A 20,054-nucleotide genomic window follows, 5' to 3' on the forward strand; every position below is an offset into this window, starting at 1 on the left:
GGAAGGGAGATTATTGTAGTTTTTTATGGCTTGGTAAATATAATGGTTTTGCATTTGAGTTGTTTTAAAGATTGGCGTAATAAATTGATTTCCATTTCTCATCAGTTTGTAAAATTCTTGATATTCTGTGTTATTTTTTTCTTTACACATTTTTATAATGGAAGTTTGCTTAAATATATCATCAATATTTGGTACTGGAAACAATTTAAAAAGCAATTTTGTTGGGAAAGTAGAGGTTTTTTTAAGTATTATGTGTACAGTTACTTTTGTTTAAAACAATTGGAAATCTGGATTTTTCTAAATATTCTTTATTAATACATATATTGACTATACACTCGTTCTACCTATAGAAACTAACAATAATAATATTAAAGACCTATAGAAACCATTACAACCACTTGAACAAATTACAACCACTTACAGCCACCATTATTATAGACAGCCCTGAATTACTCAGCATGATTGTCTTCCGTATTATACAAACTAGAACTACTCGATACAAATTATTTTTAATTGCAAGAATAGGCTCCGCCACAGGTACACTTCGGAGTGGCTGTTACCTTACTTTTGGAATTTACTTTTCTGCACGGCGGACTGTTGTGGTGCGTGGTACCGCCGCTCCGAAGTGTACATGTGGCGTAGCCTATAATTAGGACTAAGTTATTTACTTGCTTGTAGCTAGATTGCATGCAGTTGGAAATACTTTCTCAGAAATAGTAGATGTGTTCAACTGCACTAGTTGAATATAGTTACAATAATAACACAGGCCTGCAAATTGACACTTTTTGATGGTTTTTTTCACCGTAATGGGTGAATCGTATGTATTTTGGTGCGCTGAGTCCAAATATGCCCTCAGTTTTTCTCCAGCACGTAGGGATTTTCCGCAAAATGAAAATGAAAGTTATGCAAAACTCGCAGTACATATAGGTAAAAATTCATTTTGAAATGAAAAATAAATATATATTACTAGTGGTTTATTTACATTTTTAAATACAATTTGATAAAAATAATATGTATATACAATAAGGATTTATAATTTTCTAATTTATCTACATCTTTTTCCCTCAAAACTCCGTTTTGAGCTTTTCCGTTTGTGTGGGATGTCTGGAAGTTTTCAATGAAGCATCCAACAGTAGTCTCCCATCATATTCACATCCCATCGTCCTTGGTACCTCCGTTCCATTTCTTTGATGTCTTGGTGGAACCTCTCGCCTTGATCTTCACTTACGGCACCAAGGTTATCTGGGAAATAATTCAAATGGGAGTTCAAAAAGTGAAGTTTCAAGCTCATGGAGCACCCCAAGGTTTTAAAACATTTCAACATTTTATTTACAATTTATTCATAATCCGGGTCCTTATTGTTCCCCAAAAACTTAGTCACAACTTCTTTAAATGATATCCACGCCTCTTTCTCAGCTTTTTTCATCACCTTTTCAAACTGATTGTCTTTCATTAGTTGTCGAATTTCCGGAACAACAAAAACACCCTCCTTTAACTTTGCCTCAGACAGTCCCGGGAATTTCTTTTCAAGGTACTTGAACGTTTCGCCATCTTTTGGCAATGCCTTGACAAACTGCTTCATCAGTCCAAGCTTGATGTGAAGTGGGGGTAAAAGCACTTTTTTGGGATCAACCAAAGACTCAAAGTGAACATTTTTTTCTCCAACCTTCAAAGTTCTCGTTGGCCACACTTTTTGTCTCCAGTGCTGTGCTTTTGCCCGGCTATCCCACTCACATAGGAAACAGGGAATTTCGTATAGCCACCTTGTTGTCCAAGCACCATAGAGATGACTTTGAGAATCACCACAGATAGGCCATCCAAAATCCTTATATTTCAATTTATTTAGTATAAAAGCCATGTTGTCATACTTTTCTTTTAGATGCACAGAGTGCCCCACGGATACAGAAGCGTATTTATTGCCGTTGTGTAGCAAAACTGCTTTTAAACTTATTTTTGATGAGTCAATAAAAAGCCTCCAATCATCTGACACATGTTGAATGTTAAACATCGACATCGACTTGGGAACATCAGAACAATATACAAGTTCGCCATCTTGAGAAAAATTTGGCTCAAATACTGGGAAAATCCAGGTTTTACCATCTTAGTCACTAAGCAAGACACCTTTCTACTGGGTTTCCATGATTCATACGCTGACTAATACTGTTAAATATACTAATTTCTATCATATTTCATAGTTTCTGATATAAAACTATAAAGCCGAATAGGAAAAACAACTTTTTTCGGCATATTCATAAATGTACGCCTTAAGGTAGGCGATCCCGCAGAAAAATGCATTTTGCGGAAAATGCTTACGTGCTGGAAAAAAACTGGTGGCATTTCTGAACTCAGCGCACTAAAATACATAAGAATCACCCGTTATTTTAAAGAAAGCAATTTGGTCGCAGGCCTGTGTAATTAATGTTAGAATACTTCTTCATGGGCATTTTAGCAATATATAATTTTAATAGCAAATAATGTTACTTCATGATTGCTGTTCCACTAAATTATTTGGTGTATCACATGTTTGTAAAAGCCCGTATGGGCGATAATATAAATAAGTTTTCATCGAAAAGTAATAAAACTGTTCAAAAACAGTTTTGATGTCTTTATAAGAAACTTAAAATTTGCAATGCATTTCAAGTTGTAATACAAACAAAATGTAAATGCCAGATCAGGAGAGGCTGGTTTGGGGAGATCCTTTGACCTCTTCAACTATTCTCTCGACCCATCGCCATCGCCTTGCGCCGTGTGGGAGGGATATATTCATATGTCCGTCACTCCTGGACACATAGATTCCTAGATTCCTAACCAACCTTCATACCTTTTACCTTCCCAGAACTTCCCCTCTGTTCTTTCCTTAAAAAAAACTACCCACACAACATCCCAAAAGATGACATAGACCCTGATGGAAATTATTTTCCTCAGATTAGATCCATTTGCGTGGCTATTGCCGCATTGTCTTGGGTGGCTGTACCTACTGTTCGTTCGCTAAATTGCCTTTGTAAGTCGCCCCCCTGATTCCTTCCGCGCCGCGCCCAACACATCGCCAGCGGCGACGACGTCACTGAGAGCAGATTAACTTTTAATTGAATTGTTCATTACTATTTGGTGTCATTTTAAACTCCACCATGTAGGCCATTAATAACATATATTAAGTGTTATGAACCGCATGTAATTTTTAAAATTTGAAAAGTTACTTTTCTTTTAAACAATAAAAAGATTTTTATTCATATCATTTTCCTTTATTTTTATCAAATAACAAAAGTGTTCAAAAAACAGTTTTAACATACTTAAAATTTGGAATGCTTTTCAAGTCATAATACAAACAAAAAGTAAATATTAACTTGGAATGCCTTAATTGGAAATTTGTAAACAATCTTACCCTATTTATAAAAATACATATTTTAACAAAAGCACCTATAAATACATCCTACATCACTTTCAAACTTGATTCAACCTACTTTCATAGCAATCCCATAAGACATCTCGATACTCTTTAGCAGCAGACTCCGGATTCTTGGCTTTGATGATTCCTCTTCCGACCACTGCAATATCTGCATCATTGTCCACGATGATGTCTTGGGGGCGGAGATAGTTCTGGCCGAGGGTGTCTGTGGACTTCTGGAGCTGGACTCCGGGAGTCAGCTGAATCAGGCCCGGAGACTTGACCACTCCTCGTTTCTGGCAGACGATTCCAGCCACCAGGTCGGCCTCCTGCTTCGCCATGTCCATGGTGGCCTCCGTGTATTGTGGCGTTATCAAGTTACCCTGAAAATGAGAAATTATTTTTATGGTAATAGAAAAAGAAAAATTCATTAGTAAATAATCTATTGACCGTATTACATTCGGGCTGTCTAGTGCTACGGATATCTATTTGTTTAATTGTTTCAATAGCTAAGTTGTCTCTAGCGCTATGGATACCTATTTGTTTAATTGTTTCAATAGCTAAGTTGTCTCTAGCGCTATGGATACCTATTTGTTTAATTGTTTCAATAGCTAAGTTGTCTCTAGCGCTACGGACACCTATTTGTTTAATTGTTTCAATAGCTAAGTTGTCTCTAGCGCTACGGATGCCTATTTGTTTAATTATTTCAATAGCTATATTGTCTCTGGCGCTACGGACACCTATTTGTTTAATTGTTTCAATAGCTAAGTTGTCTCTAGCTCTACGGACACCTATTTGTTGAATTGTTTCAATAGCTATGTTGTCTCTAGCGCTAGGATGTCTATTTGTTTAATTGTTTCAATAACTAAGTTTTGACCGTTGAGCAGCGTACATTTGTTATTATATATTTATGTTTTCCATAAAACGGTTATGCATCAATATATTACAGAGAAGATTACAAATTTGAGGTAAATTTAAGTATAAGAAATCTGGGAGGCAGTTTTACTATTTTGCGTCAAAAGATAGTTGCTGAACTGTTTGTAAGTGAAGTTGAAAATATCGATGGTCAATGCAGAATCATTAAGCAGTCATTCTGATGATTGGCGCGTTCTGATAGGCAGTAGTATATTCTGATATACGAGTATACTTGTAAGGCACATAAAAGCTAACTTCTTTCAATGTAGGTGGATTAAGTATAGTTCCAGAGATGAGATTAAAAAAGGTTCACTTGTCTTTCTCTGTACTATATACTTACTATGTTTTATTTTGTTTATTATTATTTCTATTATTTCACTAGTAGCATCTCCACCTAGTAACAACTAAACCTTGATTTACGCTGTGAACATTTTAAATTGGAGTGTTAATACTTACGCACATCCCAATCGTAATTTCATTAATATATTAAAATCTTTAATACTCTGTTAATGCTTCAAACAATAAATAAATAAATTACATAAGTCACCTCTGAGCTCATTTCGGCTACCAAGAATATCCCCAAAGGTTTCTCTCCCAGGACACTGCGGATGCCTTTAATACCACCAGATCCAGGCACAGAATGCACTGTCACCAGATCCGCCCACGATGAAACCTTGTGAACGCCGGCCGAGAACTGCAGAGCCACCGTGTTCCCAATATCTCCGTACTTCCTATCTTCCATCAACAATACATTCTGTTTGGCAGCCAGAGAAGTCAGTTGGGTTATGAATCCCTCATTGAAATCTTCCACCATGTCAATATGCAACTTGAACAGGCAGATATAAGGTCCTGTCTTTTCCAGCAAACTCAAGATTTCCCAAGTAGTTTTGACGTCAGCAGCAATGCACAGATTCGTCTTCTTATCTTCCATGAGTTTGAACAACCTCTTGGCGACGGGATTTTCAGCGTGTTGGACTCTTTTGGCGTATGTCAACACTGCTCTATCATCGTCCTTTATACAAGGGGCTAAAATGAGATAATAAATTTATATGAGAAATACTGCACTGAGAACGTAAATATTTTAAAACAAATGATCAGGCTGACATACTTATAAACCGACCACATACTTTTAGTAAAAGATTTAGAAATATTGTAGACATGTTTAAACATTCCGTATTAGTAATGAAATTAAATCTTTATAATTACTTTTCTGAAATGTAGGAGTTTACCATTCCGTAGTGAATCTACATTTTTTTATATGTTTCCTTATTTTTCAATTTCGACGGTCCAGAAGAACAATGTTGGATGTGCAAAATTTGTATTTTTGCAGTGTTTGGTTTCTTCATTTTTACTGTATTTGAGATCAAAAAATATAGTGTTGTTTGATATTTTGCTTTAACTCCTACTTATTTAATTGCTTTAAGCAGCTCTACTGCAAAATACAAATTTTCACATCCGAAATTGTTCTTTGGGACCGTCAATTTATTTCATTGTATAAATTATTTTATATTTTTGATTGCTAATTTTAAAGAAATGAATTTCACAAGCTTTATGTTTTGTAACCTTATTTATTTTATAAACCAATACTATGTGCTTGCGTACCTTTGTTACTTTGTACAACAAATAGTTAACACAACTGTATCACTTAATAAATTTTGCAAGAGTTAATAATAATAATGCATTTACTTGATACATGCATTTTAAATATTATATAAAATGAAAATAATAACATACCAATTGTCGTTCGGGAAGATTTTAAGTAATCTTTAACCTGTTCTGAAATGGCTGCTGTAACTAGTCCCTCTTTCAATAAAATATTCATTAGTTTGGACATGGTGATGAGGGCTGATACTTCTATTCCTCGTTTTCTCAAGTTTTCCAATCCGCCTTGCTCGCGATCGAGAATAATTACGGCTTGATCAACTAAAAGACCCTCATTCCTCAGATCCGCTTCAGTCTCTAGAATACTGGAACCAGTTGTAACAACGTCTTCGATTATAACACAGCGTTGATTTGGTTTGAACTGTCCCTCGATCAGTTTCTTTGTTCCATAAGCTTTAGCCTCTTTCCTCCTTATCAACATAGGCTTCTTTGTTTTGATGGACAAGATGGTGGCAATTGGAAGAGCGGTGTACGGAACACCACATAATTGATCACATATGAACGCTTGGGGCACAAGTTCCATTAAAAGATCGCAAACGGTTTCCTGTAAGGGAAATAATCTGGGTTATCATGATGAATGAATTGCGAGATCCAACTTACATCATGAAAAGGCAATACATATTTAACATAACCTTAAACTGTTGAAACTAAAGTTCTTACCATTATTGTAGGATGGCTGACGATAACGCGGAGATCAAAATATACAGGTGAACGCAAACCACTCTTCATTTGAAAGTCGCCAAATTTAACAGCTTCAATGTTAAATAATTGAACTGCCAAATTCGAAATTCTTTGATCAAAGTTATCCATGTTTACTTATTTATATTATATGTAAAAGTATTTTTCTCAAGTCGCGGGGACACGTGCTACTATTAATACTATATGTATATTACTTAAGCACGTGCCTTCGTAAACAGTGAGCAAACAAAAGTAAAAAGTGCAATACTGCAATAGTTTAGTTGCTCACTATCAGTCGGTTTAAAATTGAAAACCGTGAAAGTAGAGCAAAAAATGAAAAAACCGCTTGTCAAAATAAAGTACCACGGCTCGGTAGGTAAAGCATTTTCCGTTCTTTTCTACTCCTCGTTCACAGATGATATAGGAGAAGGTAAAACAGAATACGATATTACCGATTATTCTCAGTTTCTACTTATGGAGAGTGGTATATTTATGACTTATGGTTTCTAAATACAAATACATTAAAAATACCTAGGTATCATGGACCGTGATTGGTTTATTTATAAAATGGTTTATTATAAATGTTTTATTTATAAATTGGTTTATTTCTAAAATGCCGACGGAGCAATTCGATAACAATTTAAAGCCGTAGGGTGAGGGCATAAATATACCACTCTCGGTGAGGAGAATTATGGATATGCCAAACACTAATTTTTTTAATGACATATCCCATTCCCTGTGATACCAAACTCTCCAAAAAATCATAAGTTGAAATAACTGTATTATCAACATAAAATAAGAATTCATTATGCACCACTTTGCATACAAATTAGTTGAGAACATAAATGAACCTACACCGTTGAGAAGTAGTCATACAAGATGGCTGCCAGGCAATTTCCCCTGACGGTAAATTTGGCTTCAATGCCATTCATTGAAAATTGCACTAATGCTCTGTCCAGGGCTTTTCAGGTACATTCTAGGTATAAATATATTAAATTTCAGATATGTAATTATAATTATCTATTTTAAACATTCCGTGAGTGGTTAATTTATGATTATATTCAATTATACCAGTGAATGGATAGACATATGACACAAATGCAAATGGTGGCAGAAGTCGGGGACGCCCGAGGAAGACATGGCACGATCAAGTGAATCAGATAGATGAGTCGGGCCATGTCAAGAATCAGAATAATAGAAGAGTATGTATGAGGCAAGAAGTGTGTGCCAAGACCGAGTTTTTTGGCGTTACGTCCTCTCTTCCTACCCCTTTTGAAACGGCGTGATTGTTATTTAACTATGGGTAGACATAGGCAATTGGATGGACGTGTTATTATAATAAATTCTTCCCCGTTTCGTCGATTTATTTTTTTATGATGTAGTATCCCTTCTATTGTTTATAAATAAACCATTGATTACAAATAAACCATTTGGCATAGTGGTATAGAGTATAGAGAATTTGAATCCTGGGGGAAATGAGTGCCATCTATGAATGTATAGAAGTATTAAATTTGATCCACGTTGTCCGTGTAAATTCACGTATCCGACAAACGTCAAAATCGGTCAAAATGGTTAACAGCTTGTCATTTTGACATAGCAAGGCTCAAAATCTCAAATAATTACTAAAACTCAAGTGTTAATATATTTAAATCGGTGGAGACGAATAGTCTCATCATTCCCTTAACATGGTTGTGGCTACAGAAGAAATTTTGATGGAGACCACAGAAAAGGAAAATATTGTTCCCGACGTTGTGGAAGACAACACCATTCCGAAAGTCTTTACTTTGGAAAGTATCCTTTTCTAAAACTATTTAGATATTGTGTTTATGAGTGGCAAATATCTTAAATAATAAGTAATATTTGCTATTTAATTTGAGGTTATGCAATTGTGCCAGTAAAAAACATTGATTAAATCAATATGTTGTCATCAAATGTTAAAATTGTTTTCACTTAACAAAAATAAATAATAACGGCAAATATTTGTCTAACTGACGCACTTTTAGGCACAGATTATGGAAATTACACTTTGGTTCAACAATTACTACAATAAACAACCATTTGCATATACAAAATAGGTAATTGAGTTCTTAGTTTGGGTTAATTAAGTAATTTATGCGTTTTTAGATTGAAACAAGTGTCACTCCAAACAAAAATTCCAAAATTGCGGCAAAAAGATTTTTTTATAAGGTAAATTTTGAACTTTGAATAAAAAGGGAATTATAATGCAACTTTTACCATCTACCCTGATGTAAATTGTTGTTTCTTGTTATACTTAAGCTGAAACGAAGTGTAATTTCCATAATCTGTGCCTATTGAAAGTGCGGCGGTTACGGAAATATTTACCTATTTAACAAATTAAACACTACAGTTTAATTAATAGTGAAAGAGGCACCCAATTATGATAAAATTGTATGGTGTTTTGATAACCTTAACAAATGTTTTTTTCTTAACTCATCATTCAGTTTTAAGGCTAATAAAGGATGCCCAACAGCAGCATGGTTTACGTCACGGAGACTATCAACGTTACAGAGGCTACTGCACAAGACGCATTCGAAGGTTGCGTAAATTGCTTAAGTTACCACAGGTACCTACACATATTAATAATATTTACATATTAATACAAAAGTTTAGATCTAATGCTGCTTTTTGTACTTTAGTTTTATAAAACTGCCATAATATTGATTCAAGATTTTCACCGCCAAAGTATTACTCCTTCTTTAGCCAACTTTCGATTATGTAAACTCGGCCACCCTGACAAATCGGCAATTGCCGAGCATATAATTGAAACCGGCCATTACTTTAGATTTGTTCCTGAAATCCTGGAAAGACCCAAAACACATAGAGCAGGCCTAATTACGGAGGAAATTGAAATTTATAAAGATTCCAATAATATTGATAGAGACAACGGGTCTAAGCACAATAGTTCTTGGTATCTGATAATTGACGGCTACACCAAAACTATTACCATATTACCAGCTCTTAGAGGATTGGAGTTGGCAACACGGTATCACATCTACATACATAAGCACACACTGTCTTTACACAATCTGCCCCGATGATGGACACTATAATGCTGTCTGAAACATTGGCTAAAGATGGAGGTAGCGCAACACGGTATAATACCCCAAAAATAAATCACTATAATGCCATAATATTATTCTAATATATACTTACTGGGATCTGTTGTTTGAACTGTAGTACTCTACAGATTTCACTACCGAAAATCGCAAATTATCATTGAAAGTTTACAGTATGCTCAGTTCTGCTTTATGGTAGCATGACTACCATAAGGCAGATAGAGCACAACATTAAACGAAATAAAGGTTGAAATAAATTACCATAGCACCTTACGAGCATTACAATCCGTTCATTGTCAGTTTTTCGGATGAATACAAAAGGATTGCAGTGTGCGCGGTGCTCGAAAATGTCACGGTGTGGTTGGTGCTTGTTTCTTGAGTGCGATGTGTATCTTAAAAGATCCTGAATAAGTACAAAGTGCATTTGTTGAAATTGAACAGTTACATTGTTGTAAAGTGAATGTAATCATTACAGGGAGACAGGAGGCACTACAAGAAACGCGATGTGACCTCGGCCCTGCTGGTGGGCTCTAAGGCGGACGAGCGTCTGCTACATGCGCCGCTGGCACAGGCCGAGCGCTGCTGGGCGTACGCCATGCAGCTGCGCCAGGAGGCCAACACGGAGCCCCGCAAGCGCTACCGCCTCGTGGCCAGGCTGCGCAAGGCTTGCGGGTATGCCCTGCAGCTACAGGAGTTGTGTGACGTAAGTGTCTCGTGGAATCGTGAGAGCAATTAAAATGCATCTACGTTCAAAAGCAACTTTTAATTTTTCCCTTGCCAAATTTAACCTTCCCCTTACCAAATTAACTTTTCCCTTACCAAATTTAACCTTCCCCTTACCAAATTCTAAAACTTCCGTCGTCATCATACTATTTAAGCTACATACATATATTTTGGACACATTTCCATGTGGAAAATATGTTTTATTTTTAGTAGATATCACAATTGATATCTGCCTGTATATGCTTAAACATAAAATATGGATAGTAAAATCATTTATCTATTTAAGTTAAACCCACCACGTAGACAATATCATACATGATAAGGTGCCATTTTTATTTTTGTCTTTAACTAACCTCGTAGAGGTAATATCCAAAGACAAAATCAATTATCCAAATTTATAAAGATAATATCATCAAAAACTTTGAAACCCACCTATCAAAAAGATATCAATACAATATGAACATACTAAAATGTAATACCAAACAAATGCAAAATAACTATACCTATTTAGGAATAAAGTATTTCAACAACCTTCCGATTAAAAAACTTAAACTATAACTGAAGTTATACTTCAAGAATAATTAACTAAATAATTTCCTGTTTTTCCCTTTATTTATATTTATTATCAGTCTATATTCATCTCCACTGTATTTAGATGTTACTAATTACTCTCTTAATTGCTCAATAATTAGTATGTAACAGAATCCTATATATGTACAACTACACATATAGATAATCCAGAAGTTTCAATTTTTCCTATTATATATATTTACTTAGCTATTGCATAATGTTATTCTATTTTCCTTATAATTAGTGTAACTCGCTCACCAAGCACAAGAACCAGTTTCTTCTTTGGTGAGATTGTGATTATAAATATATTTTGTAACCATATGTACTAATAAAACATCACCGTACCCACTTATATATGTATAAATAAAAAAAATAATAAATGAATGTTTAAAGTCGACACTGCAATTGCTTCGGTCCCCAGGGGTTAAACTGTTGAACACGAGAATCGATTTCTCTAACGAGATGGGTAGTATTGTTGAAAGCAAATAGTTTGTAAATGGCCTTAAGAACCGCAGGTATTTATCTTTTTTATCAATTATAAACTAGCTGTTGCTGTGGCTCAGTCTCTCTGTGCAGACAGAGATACGTCAAACAGATGGCGCTGTTTTTAAAAAATAGCCTTTTTTCCCTGTCACAGGTGACATCTATATAAAACAGGTATATAAAAACACGCATATTCGAATTCAACGTTGTGTCAAAAATTTAAAGCAGTCTTTGAAGAACTTTCGGAGATTTAAGATTTTGAATGAACGAACATGTACATTATTTATTATTTATTTATATAAATTTAAAATACAGTTATCCGTCATATAATTACATTACTCATTTTTTTTACCGTTCAATGCTGTGGGAAAGAAACTGTACATATCACGTCGTGCAAGCCTGCTGGTATTATGTTCTTGTCAATAGCAACATGCAAATGAAATAAAGTTTTTGCTGTTGTTTTTAATTGAAAAAATATTATTGTCATTAACTTTCTTCTTTCCAAATAAGAATCCAATCAAGCTTTAAATTGGTTTATATTAGTAGCATCGATGCCATATTGTGACACAAGTTTGTTCCATGCATCCACTACTCTATTTTCATGAAAGTGTTTTATAGGATTGAATGCAAATTTTTTTTTTAAATATTAGATCAAATGTCAAATAAGCTCTAGAATCACTGACTAAAGTCTCGGGTATGTCCTGATGGATTCTGTAAATATTGTTTATATTTTAATACTGAAATCAAACATCATGTGTGACATTTTACTTGTGTTTGCAAATCTTTTACAGTTTTGCTTATTTATCATTATCTCTTTGAATTCCAGACCCACCATTGTGACGCTCGCTCCAAGCTGGAGGCGCAGGCCTACGTGTCCTGGATGCACGGCTCACTGCACTTTGAGCTGCAGATGTGGAAGCCGGCCGCTGAGAACCTCAAGAAGGCGCAAGTGGTCTACGAGAAACTCCTCGCGACGCTCTCCGAAGATGAACAACTGATCTACAGACAGAAGGTAGGCCACAATCACGCTACTATTTTTTTAAACTTTGAAACAGAGCGGTATCTCCTTTTGTTCACCTTATTCCCTTGACAGTAGTCCAGTCCCTTTAACCCTCTGATAGGCAATGTACTTTTACCCCTTTGGATTGGCAATGTGGCCTGCCTTGGCCATATAAGAGGTGTGGGCTATTAAACTAGTTTTAGATAAAGGCAGGTGTGCATATAGTGTGTATGAACGTGTCAATATGTTGTATATACACGGTGTCCGGAAACTCGTAGTACAAGCGGGAAACTGGAGAATCTACACCACATGGGGAACCCAAAAAAACATAAAGTTTTTTGATTTGAGCATTTTCAAAAAAAAAAAAAAAACAAAAAAAAATATTTTTCGGCTATTTTAGGGTTAAAGTTTTTTCTGGTGTTTAGGGTTGAATAACAGATGTTTTAACCCTGCAGAGCAGAAATATTTTATGATTACACCGGGTTAAATGAAGGGTGATTTCAAAATAATGCTTCAAATCCGAGTTTCTTCATTTGTTTTACTTTCAAATAGTTTTAATTAGTTGGATACTTTGATCTTCAGTAATATATTACATATTATGTTATGTAATTAATATATTATGTGACGAACAATCAGGATTCCGTAATAATAACTCTTGTGAAGCTGCAATAAACATTGTGATTGATACATGGAAGAAAGAAACAGATAATAAAAAAATCACCATTGCAGCATTCTTAGATTTTAAAAGAGCATTCGAAACGATAGAAAGGAAAAAACTTTTGGAAAAATTAGAAGATATAGGTCTTTCTGAAGTAGCTCTAAATCTTTTCAAAGAATATCTCCATGAAAGAAAACAGGTAACAAAAGTGGAAAGCTCAGAATCAGAACCGATAGAAAACAACCTCGGTGTTCCACAAGGGTCGGTATTAGGTCCAATTCTATTCATTATTTACATTAATGATATAATTAAAACCATAAAACATTGCAAAATTAGATTATTTGCAGACGATACATTAATCTATATTTCATGTAAAGAGTACATAGATGCAATCAATAAATTAAATGAAGACCTACAAAATATAGCGAAATGGCTGAAATTAAACAAATTAAAACTGAATGTCAACAAAACAAAATATATAAAAATAGGCAACAAAACGCATAACACAGAGTTAAAATTGACAATTAATGACGAAAAAATTGAAAAAGTAAATGAAATTAAGTACCTAGGTGTGATACTAGATTCAAAACTAACTTTCGCAGCAAATTTTGAATATGTGCTAAAGAAGGTATCTAAAAAAGTCAATTTTCTTAGAAGATTAAGAAATAAACTAAATGGAAACACTACAGAGCTGATTTATAAAACTATAGTTGCTCCACATTTAGATTATTGCTCTACTATGTTGTATTTGGCCAATGAAGGAAACTTGAACAAGCTAGATGTTATACAGAATAGAGCTATGAGATGTATACTAGGAAAAGGAAAATACGCAAGCATAGATCAAATGAGAGAACAGCTAAATTGGATTTCTATAAAAAAGAGACTATTATATAATGTGTTAATTTTTGTACATAAAATCATGAACAACCAAATGCCAAAATATTTTAAGGATGAAATTGTTTTTAATAGAGATGTTCATAATTACGAAACCAGAAATGTAAATAGGATTAGATTGCCACATATGAAAAAAACAAAATCACAGAACTGCCTAATGTACAAAGGACTAAAAATGTATGATGAAATGCCTGAAAGTCTGAAGAATGAATGTATTTAAAAATAAATGTTATATTTACTGTAAAAATATGTAAAATTACAAAATGAAATATGATCTTGTTTATATTAGTTTATATTCAAATGTATAAACTAACTCAATAAATAATAAAAAAAAAAATAATTTATAAGAATTTGATTAAAAAAAAAAAAAAAAAAAAAAAAAATCAACTTCAAACTCGATTTACTCGATAACGAAAGCTCAAATAAAAAAAAAATATACTACAAAATCGACTCCAAATGTGATGTAGATTCACCAGTTTCCCGCTTGTACTACGAGTTTCCGGACACCCTGTATAACGGGACAAACACCCTGTTTGCGCAAACATTACCAATGATGGCAAGTCCTTTTTCTATCAGAATTCTGGCCAAGTCGAGTGTCATAGAAAAGTTATCGCAGTATATTGTTTGGCCAGTATAGCGATACTTGTCAACTAAATCCAACACCACTCGTGCACTTTGATTCACTTCACGATCAGCATCTGGAATTTTTTCCGTGTAAATTTGACCTCTGAGCGAGTAGTTGGTATCCGAATGGCAGACCCACCAGACCTTGATGCCATATGATATGGACTGTCCAGTATATTGATACCGCTTGCTAAAAAGTTAACAGAAAAAAAAAAGAAAATCACTTTTGAAAATCTAAATGGGCTGGCGAGGCCACATTACCCATCAGAGGGTTGATAAAGTTTACATTGCTCGTTTGGTAACATTTCTATAATGTGGCTTCGAGGTATCTGAGCTTTCCTATCAAGGCGGAACATTGGCACAGTAGTTGAATCAATGTTAAGTTCAATAACTTAATGTGATTGTGAAATTAGTATCCAAATCTTCATAATTTCTTACTAATGAGTTAACTTTAACATAAATTATTTGTTGTTTCTGCCATTTGTAGATTGATGAGCTGGCTCCTAGCTTGAGATACTGCGCGTATAACATCGGTGATGAAACTGCCATTGATGACTTGCTGCAGATGAGAGGAACGGGAATGCTGGACAACTTGGACACGCTACTAGCCCAAGCCAGGTTATTTCTGTTGCGCAATCTGTCATGAAATAATTATTATATGTCTTGTGAGATATCAGATACATATAAGATTACATACAGGGTGTATCGACACGTACCCGGCAAACTTTAACCAGCTATTCCTTAGCACATTTGGAGTAAAAAATGTTATGGGCACTTTGCTGTCCGGTAACATTTTTTTTTAATAAAAAATTTACTATTCATATTTTCACCACATGTCACCACTGTTTTATCCTTTGTCAAAGTTTGAAAACCCACCTGGCAATATTTTATTCGAGTTTCGTTGAATATTATCCGTACATACCTACATTAGCGCGTTTTTACGATCACAACGAAATGGCATGGCACCATTCGTCTCACTTTTAGCTATTATTATTTAGTGTGTATGAAAGAGCGAACACGCTTTTTGACACACTTGCTAATAACGGCTGTTGAACACGAGAAATAATGCCAATGACAGTGACGGAGTGTGGGTTTTTTTATCATTTTTTGTTTTTAATTGAAAAAAAATGTTACCGGACAGCAAAGTGCCCATAACATTTTTTACTCCAAATGTGCTAAGGAAAAGCTGGTTAAAGTTTGTCGGGTACGTGCCGATACACCCTGTATATTATCTATTTGTACCATTTTAGGACTTTCTCTGATTTTGCCTTCTTAACGTTCCAGGGAAAGCCGTGCCGGTACGATGCAGGATGTAGAATGGCGCGGTCGTCGAATCGCCGTCCGCCCAGAAAGAACACGTCTCTTCCTTCTGACCCTCCAGGACCTAGATAAGACCTTGGAGAAGGCGTCCAATCACCAGGCCAAGATTCAGCTCATTGAAAATGCACTCATGGACTGCAAAGACGTCATTCTAGCTATCAAAGACGAGATGAAGGGAGATCCTAAACTTCGCTCAGCCTCTGGAGCACCCTTACCAGGTGTACAGAACTTACTTTCATACATGAACTACATCAGACTCAGTAGAACAATTCAGCGTAACCAGCTTCTCATTGATCAAGCTAAAGAAGCCATCGAAAAGAAAACCCCAATCGACGGAAAGAAAGTTCGTCCGCATGATCTAACTCGTCTGTACGAAATTATTCTTCAAAACGTCAATGAATTACAAACACTAACTGGGTTTGAAGAAGATACTTCGTACCAATCTGAAATCGAAACACTGGCGCGAACATTCAAGGCATTTAGATGTTTCTATATTTCTCAAGTATTGGTCACTCTCAAGAGATGGAGCGAGGCCATGGCTCTGTACGACCGTGCCAATACTTACTCAAAGGAAGCTCTGGCTAGAAAGCTACAGGACAAGAAGTTGGCCGAGGATCTGTTGGCTCTGCAGAAGAACATTGTAATCGCTAAGGTATCTGCTCACGCTCAGGCTATTCTTGCTGAAGAAGACCCGGAAGCACCGACGACAAGTTCTAAACGTAACAGGAACAAAAAACCCCTCGCCGAAAGGTTAGACGAGTATTATGAAGATCCTCAACTGATATCCAAGAATCCCAATGTGTTCAAGATGCCCCCAGATATGCAGCCCATTCCTTGCAAACCCCTGTTCTTCGATCTGGCCAGCAATTTCGTGGAATTCCCGTCCCTGGAGGACAAGATAGGTAATGAGAAGAAGCAAGGATCTGGCTTGACCGGGTTCGTCAAGGGTTTCCTGGGCTGGGGGGGAAAGTGAGATTCGCCGTATTTATTTATTAAGCTGTTTTTATATCTTCATAAAAACTCTGTGGGGCTCGGTGAGAGTTGAAGTGAGTGAGAAATTAAAATCTATGAATAAACTGGCTTTTTTATTTTCTTACAATTTTGTGCCTGTTTTTATTTTTATGTATCATAACATAACATCTTTGAACGTTTGTGCTCACATGCATTCAGTGGCGGTTTATGAGGTGGAAAGTGGAGGGAAAGTATTATGTAAATCAGGGGTGTCAAATATACGGCCCGCGGGCCGCATGCGGCCCTCGGACCCTATCGATACGGCCCGCGAGCCGTATGCGGCACTCAGGTCCCGTCATTACGGCTCGCTACAACGTGACAATATTATGTCGCGGAGGACAGAACCGCACTCGTTCGTTGTAGATTTTAGATATTCAGAGGACAGTCGATGCCTACGCGTGTTTAAAATTGCAAGCGATTGATTTACAGTGTAATTTCAAGAGACGCGCGCATCGGACGCGGTGCGCCGTGCACCGAGCGTGAGCATAACCTTTTCTCTTACGCCGGCTGGTGGCGCTGGTCTGGTACGACTCGTACTCACGACGCCCCCTGCCCCCCGACCCCGCACCACAAGGGTCGCAGTTGCCAGTCGCCGGCGCAGTCAGATTTAAGCCTTAGCATTGAGCGGTCGCGTCGAGTGTTTATATTACTTACGTACTCATAGTTTGTTGTTCATTCAAGTTCTAATATTGATACGTGGCATAATGTCGCAAAAACGTAAAGTTGATAGTGAGTGCAGAGTTTTTCAGACAAAATGGGAAATCGCATATTTTTTCATGGAATGGAAAGGTAAATCACTTTGTTTGATTTGCAATCAAACAATTGCTGTTTGTAAGGAGTTTTATTTAAAGAGAAATTATGATTCGAATCATAAAGGAAAATTTGAAGGTGACACTGAAAAGATAAGAATGGACAAACTATTATCTTTAAAATCTAACCTTCACGGCCAACAGTCAATATTCACTAAAGCTAAAACTGAAAGCGAAGACGCCTTAAAATCCAGTTTCATTATTGCATTAGAAATCGCCAAGAGATCAAAACCTTTCACTGATGGTGATTTTATTAAAGAATGTATGTTAAAAGTGGCTGATGTTTCATTCCCATCACAAAAATCAACCATTCAAAATATTCCGCTGTCAAGAAACACTGTTGCTTCAAGAATAAGTGATTTATCTCAAAATTTGGATTCCCAGCTGAAGGAAAAAATTAAGGAATTTACACACTTTTCGCTGGCTATTGACGAGAGCACTGATATTATTGATACTGCTCAACTTGCTGTCTTTATACGAGGTATTAATAGTAACTTTGAAATATGTCAAGAACTATTGAAGTGCGTCCCATTGACAGGCACCACTACAGTAAATGATATTTATTCTGCTATTGAGCATTTAATAGTAGAATATGAACTCGGCTGGAATAAATTTTGCAGCATAACTACGGATGGCGCTCCTGCCATGGTTGGCAAACATTCGGGTGTTGTGACTAAATTAAAACAGAAAATATCAGAAAATTTTGTGGGAATTCACTGCATCATTCACCAGGAATCACTCGCATCCAAATATTTAAAAATGGACCATGTCTTGCAACCGGTAATTAAAATAGTAAATTTTATAAGGAGCAGAGGTCTAAATCACAGGCAGTTCAGGCAATTTTTACAAGATTTGGACGAAAAGTATTCCGATGTACCTTATTTCAAGGAAGTTCGTTGGCTCAGTCGAGGGGCAGTTTTGGAAAGATTTTTTGAGTTACGTGACCCTATTCAAGCTTTCATGTTAGAAAAAGGCAAGCCAATTGATTATGACAACGCTGGTGGCTTGATTGTGCATTTTTGGTAGATATGACAAAACACATGAATGACCTCAATATAAAGTTACAGGGTAAAGACTTGATCGTCACTCAAATGTATTCGCATTTACAAGCCTTCGAAACAAAATTAAGACTGTGGGAAATTCACATAAAAAACCAAGCACTCGATCATTTCCCTCGCGTGAAATCATTTGGCACAGTGAACCAGACAAAATTGGATGAGTATTCTCAACTTTTGCTGAATCCGATCACAGAATTTAACAGTCGTTTTGAAGATTTTCGCAAAATGCATAAAATGGAATTCCCACTTTTCAACAATCCATTTACTTTTGATGCTGCACTGGCACCAATTCATTTGCAAATGGAATTGATAGATCTCCAATGCGACAGCATTGTAAAGGATAAATTTAAGGAAGTTAATGTTACTACATTTTATACACAATATTTCAAGAGTTTGAATAACTATCCAAGTATGTGAAATCATGCGGCACGTATCCTGTGTATGTTTGGTAGTACGTATTTATGCGAGCAGATGTTTTCCGTTATGAAAATAAATAAAAACAAACATCGCTCACGGCTTACGGATGAAAATCTCCAATCGATTCTAAAAGTAACTACGACGAATATGACACCCGACATCAATGAACTTGTCAAAAACAAGAGAAGTCAGGTTTCCGGCTCAAGATAATTTACCTTGTTACCCTTCTTTTTAACTTACTGAATTTATAATAAATAGGTATCTAACTAAATAAAGATTTTAACAATTAAGTATGGGTTTTATTTTTTAAATATTGAGTCCGGCCCGCTTACACACGCCAAATGTTATAAACGGCCCTTAAGAATATCCAGTTTGACACCCCTGATGTAAATGTATACCTACAACCTATGCCTGACCAAACCCAGAAAACAAAACAATGCAAGCCACGTCAAACTATATAATAATAATAGTGTGCAAACACAAGATAGACCTCGTCAACTGCAAATTCACTGTACTAAATTAAAAGCCACTGTTCACACATGAAATAACACATGTTTAAGAACAACCTAACCCACAAAAACGAGTTTTGAGAAAATCGCTGTGAAAGTTTTTGAAATGTGTTCTACATTCATATTTGGATTTTTAATGTAAACGTAACGTTTGTTATAATCTATAGATAGATGGCGTAAATTTAATTATTTTATGAAAATACACTTTCTGCATGTTATGCCTTAAAATATTAAGACAAATTAATTCTTTGCGCCTGTACA

The 20,054-nt window shown here is 35.7% G+C and overlaps 2 protein-coding genes across 2 annotated transcripts; one reads left to right on the forward strand and one right to left on the reverse strand.

Moving 5' to 3' along the window:
• Positions 1-3,238: 3,238 nt before the first annotated feature.
• On the reverse strand, positions 3,239-6,993 carry r-l (rudimentary-like). The gene is made up of 4 exons (XM_089637660.1): positions 6,623-6,993; positions 6,035-6,506; positions 4,848-5,326; positions 3,239-3,768 (listed from the first exon to the last, which is right to left on the reverse strand). Exons 1-4 carry the CDS (start codon positions 6,770-6,772, stop codon positions 3,442-3,444), a joined length of 1,428 nt encoding a protein of 475 aa, XP_089493786.1. The 5' UTR covers positions 6,773-6,993; the 3' UTR covers positions 3,239-3,441.
• A 1,169-nt stretch (positions 6,994-8,162) lies between these two features.
• Positions 8,163-17,128, forward strand: Srp68 (signal recognition particle 68). The gene is made up of 6 exons (XM_089637661.1): positions 8,163-8,431; positions 9,103-9,224; positions 10,193-10,420; positions 12,320-12,505; positions 15,157-15,287; positions 15,954-17,128. Exons 1-6 carry the CDS (start codon positions 8,326-8,328, stop codon positions 16,960-16,962), a joined length of 1,782 nt encoding a protein of 593 aa, XP_089493787.1. The 5' UTR covers positions 8,163-8,325; the 3' UTR covers positions 16,963-17,128.
• The last annotated feature ends 2,926 nt before the right edge of the window (positions 17,129-20,054 follow it).

This window comes from Hesperophylax consimilis, chromosome 12 (assembly GCF_061612785.1).
Source record: "Hesperophylax consimilis isolate HC1 chromosome 12, BYU_Hcon_1.0, whole genome shotgun sequence".
In the NCBI taxonomy this organism is placed as follows: domain Eukaryota; kingdom Metazoa; phylum Arthropoda; class Insecta; order Trichoptera; family Limnephilidae; genus Hesperophylax; species Hesperophylax consimilis.